The sequence below is a fragment of the Sinohyriopsis cumingii genome, chromosome 2, assembly GCF_028554795.1.
Source record: "Sinohyriopsis cumingii isolate HCF-2022 chromosome 2, ASM2855479v2, whole genome shotgun sequence".
NCBI lineage: Eukaryota > Metazoa > Mollusca > Bivalvia > Unionida > Unionidae > Sinohyriopsis > Sinohyriopsis cumingii.
This window is the reverse complement of record NC_142962.1, coordinates 100967690-100980497: the sequence shown is the minus strand read 5'-3', so window position 1 is coordinate 100980497 and position 12808 is coordinate 100967690. Positions and strand designations below refer to the sequence as shown.

At 36.1% G+C, this 12808-nt stretch overlaps 1 protein-coding gene across 4 annotated transcripts in view; it reads right to left on the bottom strand.

Moving 5' to 3' along the window:
• The window catches only part of LOC149805487 (RNA-binding protein Nova-1-like), a 96811-nt gene extending 84379 nt beyond the window's left edge, over positions 1–12432 (bottom strand). For 2 of the 4 annotated variants that reach the window (XM_089950079.1, XM_089950080.1), the window contains exon 1: positions 11619–12237. In XM_089950079.1, the coding sequence (XP_089806205.1) occupies positions 11619–11709 (91 nt within the window). In that variant the 5' untranslated portion in view covers positions 11710–12237. Of the gene's footprint in view, positions 1–11618; positions 12238–12261 lie in introns of those variants that run through there. The other 2 variants (XM_089950078.1, XM_089950077.1) reach the window with 2 other exon arrangements.
• Between the last annotated feature and the right edge of the window lie 376 nt (positions 12433–12808).

The following is a 12808-nucleotide window of genomic DNA, read 5'->3' as shown; positions in this document are numbered from 1 at the left end:
CAATGAGCTATTACATGTCGTTAAGAGATTAAGAATGCAAACAGTTTATATTGTTACGCTTACCCAAGGTCACCCGAATTAACAATACTGTACAGCTTTATCAATTCACCGTCACACAAAAGATGCCAGCAGATGTTTATACAAGTAGTTCCTATTCACAAAAGAAATGTCAGTAACTTGCATTTAAAAGAAGAATTCCAGTGTCTCAATTTCCACAAACTTTGTACTAAATGATCAATTTTTTCAAGTCTCCATTCTACAGAACTATACATGGGCGCAATAAAACGGAAGACTGCTGACAGGTCAAAAGATGTGAAACATTTTTAGGTAATTATCCTAACTATATTTTGACAAATCAGCTGTTTTTTGTACATTTTCTGGTTTATAAATAGACTATAATATCAATGAGTGGGAATCAGTCAATACACTTAAATTACTCATTCTGAATGCAAGTTGGTAACATTTTTCTTTTGCAAAGTAATTATATGCCGACAGAAATATCTGCTGGTGTCGTGACAATGTATCGATAAATCGCCTGTCTTGAGTATACCAGTGAATTGGAGAAACTGACATGCCTGACCTGGTGAAAACTTCGCCAGTCAAAATTATGTGGATATATGATGACATAATTAATAAAACTGATTAATAAGGGACACAGTTTTCTTTTTCATAGCTTAGTAAACAGCAAAATACCTCAAGACCACATGCAATCTATGGTGTGGACAGATGTAAAGAGATGGCCACAGTGATTGCCAAATCCCACTTTTGCCAAGGTAACAAAAAAGTGCAAAAGCTTGTACCCTGATATATTACATTTTTCCTGTCTCACCTGCTTATAAGCAGAAAGACTGCAAATTACTAGTTTGTACATTCACGGCAGTTGGGTTAATCTGAGTTGATGTATTTCATGTAAGTGATGCCGATCTGCAACCGGATATATTGGTGCTGTATGATATAAATATATACAAGGATATAAATACAACAGAAGCTGATGCTCATTGCTTAATGTTTCTCAAGCAGGATATACATGTACATTTTTATTGTTGCTTCTCTGATAAAAGCTTAACCCCTTAGTTGTGCACAATTTAGCATTTGTTATACAATATTTTTTTCCAGCGTCAAAATGGCAGAAGCGGGGGTGTGGTGAGGGTTGAGTGGAGTGGGGTGGCAGCCCTGAAAAATATTTGCATGTATAGGGAGGGCTTGGGAAAAAAAACTTTAAAAAAATTCCTGTGGTCAAAACTGTCCAAATTTGTGCACAAGAGAAGACAGCTGAGGTGGATTTATCAGTAAGAAGGGTCCTATCAACGTGAGAATTACATTTGGATTATATAATTTTACTAAACAACTTGAATATTCTGTTATAGCTCAGAAATTCTTAAATTTTATACACAAACATTTCATTAAAATACAGCGTTTTATTTTGTTTAGTACTTGCATGTTTTTCCATTCCAATGCAAGTAGAATGTGCAATCTTTTCTTAAATTTAAGTTGCTGGATGGCTTTAGAAGTGTCAAAGACTTTCAAACATGTACTTTTTGGGACATTTTTTTTTAAACGTCATCCTGGTTAACTCAGCATGATGTCTCCTTGTGTAAGGATAGGAGTTTTAGTTTCTACTTTAAATTCTCAGGATTCTTTAAGGAACCAATTTTAAAGCTGTGCTGTTGTAAAGAAAAACAAATTATCACAATGTTGCTGCCATTACAGACAAATCAGTTAACTACAATATTTGGGGGAAATGAACAAGCTTTTGGCAATTTGGCAATAATGCAGTTTGAAAATTTTAGTCATAAACAAATGGTTTTGATACGAAAGTTTAAAAACTTCGCAACAGAATGTTAATGTTCGGCACATCCTTTGACAGTACAGAACGGGACCTGGGCCAATCATCTGAGGAAAGAAACTGAGTATGAAATGTCAGGAGTACATTGCTAACCAAGAACTCTGAATGATACTAAAATGTTTTGTATAGTATTTGGAACCATTTTCATCTCATGAAAACCCCTAAAAAATCCCTATAATTCTGAAATTGCCATCACTGACAGAAAAAAGGCACATTTAACCATGTCTTGCCTTTTAAAGGCAAGATAACAACAAAATATTGATGTCTAATTACTTGTACACTGCTTACCAATGGATACTGGTAATCACTGTCTGCTGGTAGAGATGTGATATCTGGTCATTTTAACTGGTTATGAATCTGACAAAATTGACTACTGAAACTACCAAGGAACACAATTATGAGCTAAACAAAATTTGGCACCAACTTGTCAAGGCAATTTCCTCTAAAACAATTAACAAAATTTATAATGCATGAAAATTTGTTTGGGCAAAACACAGTGTCCAGAAACAAACATTAAATACTGCATACCTACTGAAACTAATCAAGTCACTCAGAAATGCAGACTACCTTTGATCCTAGTGCTCCTGACATTATGGATGACTTGGTGCTCATGAGAAGTGGCAAATACAAGGTAGTGTCAAAAAGCTAACAGTCTATCCCTATAAACTGGACTTAAATCTACTTTCAATTAATCCCACAACACTAACCTTTCTAACTTGGGCAGATTTACAGTCACCCAATCTGATCTTTACATGCCTCACCAGAGATGACACAGTGACTGAACATGTTCAACATTTTGTCCAACTCACTAAACCAAGCCCATGAAAAATGTAAATTTGAACTGAGTGCTGGATAGAGCTGATTAGCCTCTGTACAATCCTATCACAGCTGTAATACTGAAATTATTATCTGTTGTTTTATGCAGATTAAACTGCTTATTTTGAAAAGCCAAATGACATTAAATGTAAGCACATCTGTTCTCTGCTTATTCTATCCAATACTGACCTTTGGATGCCTTCAAATCATTCCACCAAAAGCTGACCTTCATATATACCTGAGAGAATTTCTGCCCTTAGGACCTATCCTCTATTATATCACATGGATGACACTAAAATGAAGTACATGTACTACTTACTATAAGCAACTGGGCAAAAGTATAGTCTCAACACCCCCAACATTTTCTCTGCAACTTAATGCTGTTCATTACACATAGTTCAAGGGGCCCCAGGTGACAAAGTGGTCTAAAGTGCTTGCCCTTACGGTTCACTGCCATTTCACCCATCTACGTGGGCTTGGGTCAAGGGATCAGCCAATGTGTATGCGAGAAAGCTACCAGTAGCTTCCTGTTGGGTCAGTAGTTCATACAATGGTATTCCTGGGTTCTTCCTCCACCAGTTATATGGCTGCTATATATAGCCTATCTTGTGCTGAAAAATGGTGTAAAAACCAAAACAACCACACATGGTAAAAATTAAAAGTAGTCAATAGTTGCCACCTAAAATTGCTTAAAAACAGCAAACACTTATAATCCAGAACATTTTTAGATACTACTTCAATATATGTCAATCAGTTACAGACAGAAAATATCACTTATTTGCAGTCTATATACTACAATGTTAGTGACTTGTATGGACCTATTCATTTTGCACTCTGCAAGCCTGCTCTGAAATAGATCAGTGGTTTCCCATCTTTTTTTTGCACTTGACCCAAAAAAATTTGTTTCTGAGCCTGAATACCCCCATTCCACATTTTAATAAGTCTTGCCACCCTCAAAAAAGATCTTGGCAACCCTCCAGAATGTCCACATGACCCTGATTTGTGTCACAACATGAAAGTTGGGAACCACTGATGTAGATGTACATGCAAGTGGTTTTCCATCTGGTTTTGGCCTCGGTGACAAAAATTCCATTCCCTTCAAAATATGGGATATTTTTCATTTATGCTACATTGCCTTGTTTAAAACCGCATCTCTGTGCAACAATAACTAACTTTCCACTTAGGTTTATCACTACTATATAAACAGAAGAAACCCATGGATGAAGTATTTTTAAATATAATCAGTGTCTTCAGTCAACTAAATTCATCCATATGATACATGACATATTGCTATACAAGTTACCTCTGCTTTATTCCCCCCCCCACAACTCATTTGAATCAAAATATGTGCTCGGCATACCATATAGTCAACCAACAGACTTCATTTCATTTAATACATCTTTAAAAAAATTTGCACCATTGGCTCACCATTTTTGGAGAAATCAGGCTTTAATTTTTCAATTTTCCAACATAATAGGACTGTCATTTCCTCGTAGAGGGCTCTGCCTTTGTGAAGTTAACAAGCAATTCCTGTTAATGCAGTGTTAGAGATGATAGGTCTCTATTGAGCTTGACCCATTTCATGTGTGCAAGAAAGACAGCATATATGTATACTATCTGTTCAGCCCACCTTGGCAAAAGTTCAAAACGGCAATCACTTTCGAAAGTCTATGCATGTCCATGAATCTGTCTTTCCATTTGCATCCTGATTTCAAGTCAAGGTTACAGTTTTTCTTTATGTTAAGCACATAAAGGTTGTTTCATTCTACCTAAATAAAGAGCTGAACAAAGTGGGAGCATCTTGTATTGAAAGTGGGGGCATTTTCAGATGCATATTACAATATAAACATGATAAAAAATGTACCTAATGTTACCTAAAATCTAACACAGTCAAACCTGTCTTAAAGCAGCCACCTCTGGGAAGCAATACAAGTGGCCCACTAGTAGGTGATTGCTTAAAAGAGGTACATTTCATTTCTTCAATATTTTGATTCACAAGAATGAAATACTGGCTATTTTAAAACAGGCGATTGTTAATACAACTGATTTACAGAGGCTGGTTTAAAGAATTTCTTCATTAAAAAAGCTGCTGTCACATTCTGTGAAGAATGTGCTGTAAGACAAGTCAACCATGTCAAATGATACATTCTGTACTTGACAATTAGCTGACTAGATTGTGAAATGTGATTCAGCATCGAGTTGTATCTTCATGACAAAAGAAACAATATCTGACACAAAAGAAACAATTCTATTAATAGTACTTATATACTAGTCATGTATAAATGTACTGGTCTTGCTTTGGTCTCATTTCCGATGGATTTTAATCAATCTGGCATTTACGTGTATAGAACTTTGAGAAATTTGGATCTTGTAATGGTTTTTAACAGTTGTGTAAATGTAGAATTCTTGTATATAATGTTTAATATCTGTTTTGAGAAACAGTATGCCAAAATATTTTAAATAAAACATAAGCAAAACCAATCCAAGAGTGTAGACTCATAAATACACACTCATTATCACCCATGAGATGTGTGCAACATCCCTAGATGATGGAGGGAGCTGAATCTGTTCAACATGGAATACCTTGACTGAGTCAACAACCAGCAATGAGATTACAAATTCTGACCTTCATTTTGAAATGTCTGACTAGCAACAAGTGAGAAATTGGTACAACATCCTAGAATTTAACGTGGATCAATACAGTGACAACAAATTGGAAGGCTGTATTTTCTTTTTCAAATCCAAGTTGAGAAAACGGATGATGCACTGCCATACCATGCACAGATTGTAGCACTCAAACGGTTACCACAGCAATTTTAATGGATTGTTCTATACCTATATGGTATGCCCAACCATTCAAGTGAAATCAGCCCACCCAGAAAATAGACCTATTGTCAAAAGAAATTTAAGCAGCACCTTCTAAGTTGAAAAAGATACTGTCACCCATGATAAAATCAGTGATTTAAAAAAAATATTCACTTTACAACTGAGGCAATCAAGATACACTTAACTGTATACGAGAAATACAGCTCCCTTTAAAGACAACTTCCAAGCAACTCCTCAACAAGCTGTAAATAAACTTTCTATTGCTATCAAATTAACTTTTAAAATTCTTTAGTCAAAATTCTGAGGTTCTCCATTGCAATAAGAGAACTATTCTTCTTGCCTTAGTGTTGAAGGTGATGATATTTTGACCTTCACGTTCAAGGTCATAATGATAGATGAAAACTACAGCTTGCAATGCAGATCTGAAATTTCTCCACTTGTTATAATAAAATCTTTAATACTCCACATTCAGTACAGATATGTACCTGCCTAAAGAGTAAAGTTCTGTAATGGTACACTATGGTCCTTCTGTGTAAAGCTTCAGCCATTTAAGAAAAAACTGTTCATGTGCAGGGCTGTGTCAGTACATTCTAATGGTCTGCAAGTAAGTAATTCAATTTTGGCCTTGAAGTCGGAGATGGTCATATGCTTACTATTTTGTTCATTGCCATCATATTGACAGTACTGTGCACAGGTGATCACACACACACACACACTTTTGAACAACTGAACACTTATATATATTATAATGATGAATATATAATGTAATAAGCACTTCACGTACTGAGGACTAAACCAACTAAATCAGATTCAATTAGTTTGAATTTTTTTACCTTTGGGGAAAACGTCTAGAAAACAGGGATGGTCAGCTGTCTGGAAACACATTATTTTTCCCTTGACATCAAAACCCCATGTTAAAATGAACTTTATTTAAGTGCAGCAATAACAATATTTTCAATCTGGCCACTGAGACAGTCATACTAGCTATCCAAGGAGCTCCATTTTCACTCAAAATGAACTAGACCGTATGATAAATGCGCATACAGTTCAATGCCAACCCTCCACACAGAGCAAGTTACTTGTGACTGATGCTCTACTGGCTCAATAGAATATCCGGGAATTCTAGATAAGACTATTTCTTCCTTTTAACATATGGGCATTGAAACCATCTTTGATATTCTACAGCAATAGCAAGATTTTCAAATTCGCTGTTGCTTCGGATGTCAACTTGGCACTATTTTTTCTTAGGACCAACAATTAAGGCACCGTAAGAAATCTTGTGGAAACTTGTGTTGATATGTCTTTCAGTTTTGTAGAGGCAATGATAGCAATATTTTTAAGATGGATGACACAGTGGCCATAGTAGATTGGCACAATTTCTGTTTAGTAATAACTAGACTTCATAAAAATTTTGGTCCAAGGACAATACATATAGGACCAGCCATCTAGGAGAAGTAGTGATAATTTTCAAGATGGTCACTGTGGCAATCATATTGGAAGTCAGAATGGCAACATTTTCATTTATGACCAAGTAGACGACATAAGTTGTTCAGTGAAAAAACCCTTTCTTGTATGCCTATTCATTCAGGAGAAACTGCGAAAATATTTTTAAGATGGCCATTGTGATAGGCATACTTAATGTCTGAATGGCACATTTAGGATCAAACGACACCAGTTGTTTCATAAAAACTGCATGCTGACAACCATCCATTCAGGAGGAATAGTAATGATGAAGCTGGCCACTGCTAGGCATGTTGGCTAGATAAGCACTATTTTCATTTTGGACCAACCAGACATTACAAGTCTCCATGTCAATATATTTTTCATTCTGGAATTTGCAGTGATTACATGATTTTCAAGATGGACTATGTGACAGCCATTTTGGAAATCTGAGTGGCACCATTTTCATTCAAGACCAACTATACAATGGGTATGTACAAAGTTTTGTGGCAATCCTCCAGGTAATTTAGGAGGAATACAAACTTGTGATATGGATGGATGTATGGACAATAGACTATCCCATAAGCTCTTCTGCCCTATGACCTGTAGGCTATTAAACTTCCCAGTTAGTGAGGTGTTATGGAAGGATTAATCATTGCTTAATAGTTGTAGCTGTAAACACAATTACTTGCATGGCAGTCTACTGTCTGTATAATAGATACAATATATAAGCCAAGCTGAACAAATCCAAAAGCCTGATGCCCCGAGTCCCTCTAAATCCTGAATGGAATCCTCATATTCTAAGTGGATTATTCACTGAACAAACCCAAGAAAATGTCAATTCTCTGAAAGAAACATCACAACTGCCAACAAAATGTTGAATTTTGTTTTGAAGTTCCTGAAGAGAAAGACACACCCAGATTTGTATGTGTTCAGAAAGAAAAGTACTCCAAGGTACCCACTGACCATATGAAAAAAGACTAATCATAAACCTGAAAGTACACAGCCAGAGATAGCAACAGTTGAGATGTGTGCCACAATAACTTAGAAATCACCATCTGAAGATGCACAAATTGAGAAATCATTGGATATCTCATTAGTTGTGAGCCCCTCTTTAACAGACCATCAATGAGGAGTCAGTCTTCTGAACAAAAGTACATGTACATGGGGCTAAACCTTTCATTTTTCTGGATGGGTGGGTATGTAAAACAATACGTCCTTGTAAGGCATGAGGATTTTAAGTCGGGGCAAGTGATTTTTCGTTAAAAGCCACTTGCTCTGAGCCTGTATCACAATTTCTTTGGGCATTAGAACAACTGGATAATGGCTAACATCAGGACCCAGATGAAAACATTTGTTTAAACGAAATAATTAGAGAGGTGAAAAAAGACACAAGTCAATTTAAAGATCTTGTTTATTTCTTTCACATTAAAATTACAACACATTTCAAGATTGTGTCAAAATACATGTAACATAATAAGCCATTTTAGACAGTGATACGAACTGGGACTAGTGGAATTTGAGTGTGGGCTAGCGATTTCTTTAAAGTCACTTCTCCTGGGCTTTGAGCACTGTTAATTAAGAGAAAAAAAGGTGGGTGCCCTTTAGGGAACATGGAGCCGGGGTTTGCACACAAAAAATTAAGTCGCCAGCACAGGGTCTGTGTCTAAAAAATTCCTTTATTACTGAAATGCAATCATATGCAAGTACAGTTATTCAAACGGGACCAATAATCCTGTCAGTTCATTTTAATTCTCTTTAAACTTCTGAATCTTTGTAAAAAGAGGTGCATCTTGTTCTATCAAACAGATTACACAATAATGCATCCAAGTAGTTTGCAGGACAATGTTAGTATCAGCAGTAATGTGAATACTTCCCAAGCTCAAAAAGTAGTTATAAACCAGCAAATACTAAACAATCGGCAAGACATTTTTTTAAATCACAGATTTTGATTTTCAAACCAAATGACAGAATATTTTAATTGGCTGTAAACTGATAATGACTCAAAATGTTTTTCAATGTTTGCCATGCTTCAAAAACATTGAAATTCAACATTTTCTTGCACCAGCATCAAAGCAAGAAGATTTTAAAAATCCTCAATTGGATTTGCAGCTTTAATTTTTTTAAACAATTATTTTGCAATATGTGTCATGTAATACATGTCTAAGATGGTGGTCGAGTGGTATAAGGTGCTCACCTTCACTGATCGATGACATCTCAACTGTCTGCTTTGTCAACGCAGGTATGTGTCAAAGCTTGCCAGTAGCTTTCTGTGGGTCGGTGTTTCTTCCTACACCAGATATAATGGCTGCCACATATAGTTTATCATGTCCTAAATAATGGTGTTTACTCCAAAGCAACATGTCTAAGGTGATTATGTAACACAATAATAACTCCTTTTGGACCACAAATTATGTCCTTCCCTGTGCAAGGGCTATCAGTCATTAGATAAAAAAGAAAGAAAATTCTGAGAAAAATATAAGAATTTATCTCAGAAATAAATATTCAAAGAAAACAGGTATAAATAAGAAGTATTGCAATGTACCAGCTATATGCCGTAAGATGCTGGCCTACATTATTACATTATAATTACTTTTCTGACATATGCTAGAGATTTTGTATTATTCATCATCTAAAGTGATTATGTACAAAATTTGTGTACATTCATGCCAAGTAAACAAGTGATTAAATAACTGTCAATATGACAGATTATATGCTTGCGCATTCTGAAGAGAAAAAGGATGAATAATGTACTGTACAGTACATCACAGTGTTCTTTCTATAGTTAATGCTATCTGGTGCAACCCCTACCCCACCCCCCACACAATAATCCCAAGATTATAATTCTAGACTTGCCTACATCTTTACTTCTCTTCCTTCACTGCACTATCAAAACAGAAAATGAATTATCTACAAATCTCTAAAAGCATTACCTCACCAATGCAACACTACTAATATGTTTACAAAAAAGAAATTTCAAACAATACCACTGCTGAAAATGTTTCAACTGCTGAAGACTGGCATTACAAAAAAATGTAATCCGCAGACAATCCTCAACTTCCTAATGCAAAATAGTACTAAAAACCCTTTTTATGTCTGCATGTGAATGTTTACAATTTGGTAGAACAATCTGAATCCTACTACACTACAAAAAAAAAACTTCTTGCTGCAAACACCCAGCAAAAATTAGTCTATCCTGGATTTATTGATTTATTACACAATACTTTTTGCAATTCAACTGTTTGTTTGACTTTTCCATTCTACCTTATTCTTTCACTCCAACCCATACATGTCTACACAGTTCTGTCCCCAAGAGAGCCTTTTATATGTTGAATGCATCTAAAACCCTAACCAGAACATAAGACATCTACAATGATTTTGTCAGAGACCGAGTCAATAATGTGTGCATACTTGCACAAATCCAAAAATGTTCAAAAAGAGTATGGTGTCACATGGCAATGTAATCTTATTCCTGGAAATGCCCTGTTTAAAACGGCATACTATTTTTAGTTAATAAAAAATAGGGAGAGGGAATTTGTCACATATAGCAAATATATCCTTATTGCTAGGTGTAAAGATGTTTGTGTTGCTGAAGGGGGTGGGGGCATAAGTCAAAGGAGAAATCTACTAGACAGCAGGGAGAGGGAGAGGGTAAGAAAATGAAGAAAAAATGAACATATCAGAATCAAATTAACATAAAAATTACTTGTTAATTGTTGGGGGGGAGAAAAACTAAATAATTCGTAAATAAATGCGTATCTAGTCATGCACGTTTCCATCATTGAACATACAGTTAAACTTTCTATCCATCTCAACTATGGTAAGAGGGGTGTGGTTACAAGTGGTATACAACCCCAAAAGCATAGTCTCCAATTGAAAGGCATATTTACATGTTCCACAAACTGTTCTGTAATTGTATATTATTAATCTCTACCCAAAGGTAATTGCATGAATAATGACTTCTACTTAATCAATAAACTGCTGTTAATAACTGTAGTTATATAGCAATATTACAAAGTGATAAGGTCAAATTGAAGGACATGCTGATCCCAGCATAAATTAAGCAAAAAAATGCACAAAAACAAATAATTGTGCTCTATTTTAGACCACTAATTATTGTCCTGCAGATCTGTCACACTTCCATACCACTAGTAATGGGTTGCTAGGAACATTAGGGTTTTGTTGACTTCATAAAAAGCATTTATTGTGTCAGCTGGCATGAAATGAACAAGATAAACAGGCCTAAACATGGCAAGAAGAGAATAAAATTAAAACTTCTTAGATAAAATATCCCCAAAAATGTGTACAAAGCAGCATTTCCAGCTGTATGAAGCATCTCACATCAGCCCATATATGTAGCTATGGTGTGATAATATATAGTTACCAGCCGACTTAATAAACCATATGGCATCCATGCCAGAACTGTCCATCAGAAATTTCCTGAAACCCAGCAACCTGGTGAAAAAGTGGCAAAATATTCCCCTGAAACGCTGGGGGATCCTTGTAGGACGAAAAAATTGTCAAAAGATATCTGACACGTATACACTGATGGAAAACAGATGCGAAAATAAAGTGGGTGGATCGGGCACGTCAAGTTCAACTTGAAAATCCGGCTGACGAATTAGTGAAATATTCGACGTAAGCTGCAAGAAAAACATGATTTATGAGACGGGGGATATATGTACAATACCTCTCCATATGTTAAAATTTGTGTAGTCCTGTGTTTCTATCATATTTTCCTCAACATTTGTGAAACAAGAATGAAGGTCGAGAAGGGTCATCCTATCTCGCTGGCTGACAGTTCAAGTCGGACTGATGTGGCACGCTGGTCCGGTTCACCTTCCGTGTGAGAGCTCACGGGACTTTAGCTGGTGTTAGACGAACTGTTATGGCCCAGGCTGTTTCCAACCAAACGTTGCTCCGAACTGAGGGTCTGTTTGTGTACGCGGCACTGTCGGTTTGTGCGGAACAATTGTTCCCGATTGGTGGTAGCCTGGCGAATTCAGCTGTGTTCGCACATGTTAACACAAGCATGCCTCCACATGAAATCGATGTCGAGGGAAACACGTCACCACATACAAAATGGATTAAAAAAAAGTATCGTGCGCAAACATCAAACAGAAAAGCAATTAATTAACACATCTAGCATTAATTGACCATATCCCAAATTAGATAGCATCCAATAAAGAAAAGAGCAATCATCCTGGAAAAAAAATTTACTCGTTACGTTACCGTTACTGTTTGCAGATTTGGAAGCCATATTGAAAAGTAGGAAAAGCTAGTGCATTAAATCGCCCACTGAAATAATCAAGCCTTGCATTAGATTATCTGACCTGCTCCTTGGTTAGATCTTTTAGAAACTCCATTTTCGCATTCTGTATCCAATGGTCTTTTTCTAGAGTCTGAAGTGTCCATATCAGTTCCATTCATACCGTCGTAGTTCATTGCCATGTTTTACTGCGCCCAGTTCTCGTGGGGTAACGCTGCTTTGGGCCAATCACGAGACTTTAGCTTGTCAAAACGGATCTCAACATGAACGTGGAATTTTTAATTATCGTGCGTTTTGTCGCTACAAATGGAAATTGGCTTTTTTTTATTTTTTTTATTTCTTTGGTTTTAGCTGATTTTTATAACTGCGGTATTTGAGGCAAGTCAGCTTTAGGGCGAAAATCAGGAGCAAGTATGGGTCAGGAGATAGCTGTTGAAGGTGCCACGCCCCCTTTTTACATTTTAAAGCTGTCTGATACTAAACTTATATTCCCGTGCATTCTGCTTTTACTGGAGGACCATGCAGAGCATGCAAAATACTTTTATTAGAAATATCCTTTATTTTGACCATCAGTTAGAGAGAAAAAATCCGTAGTTTAAGAAAATCGATAC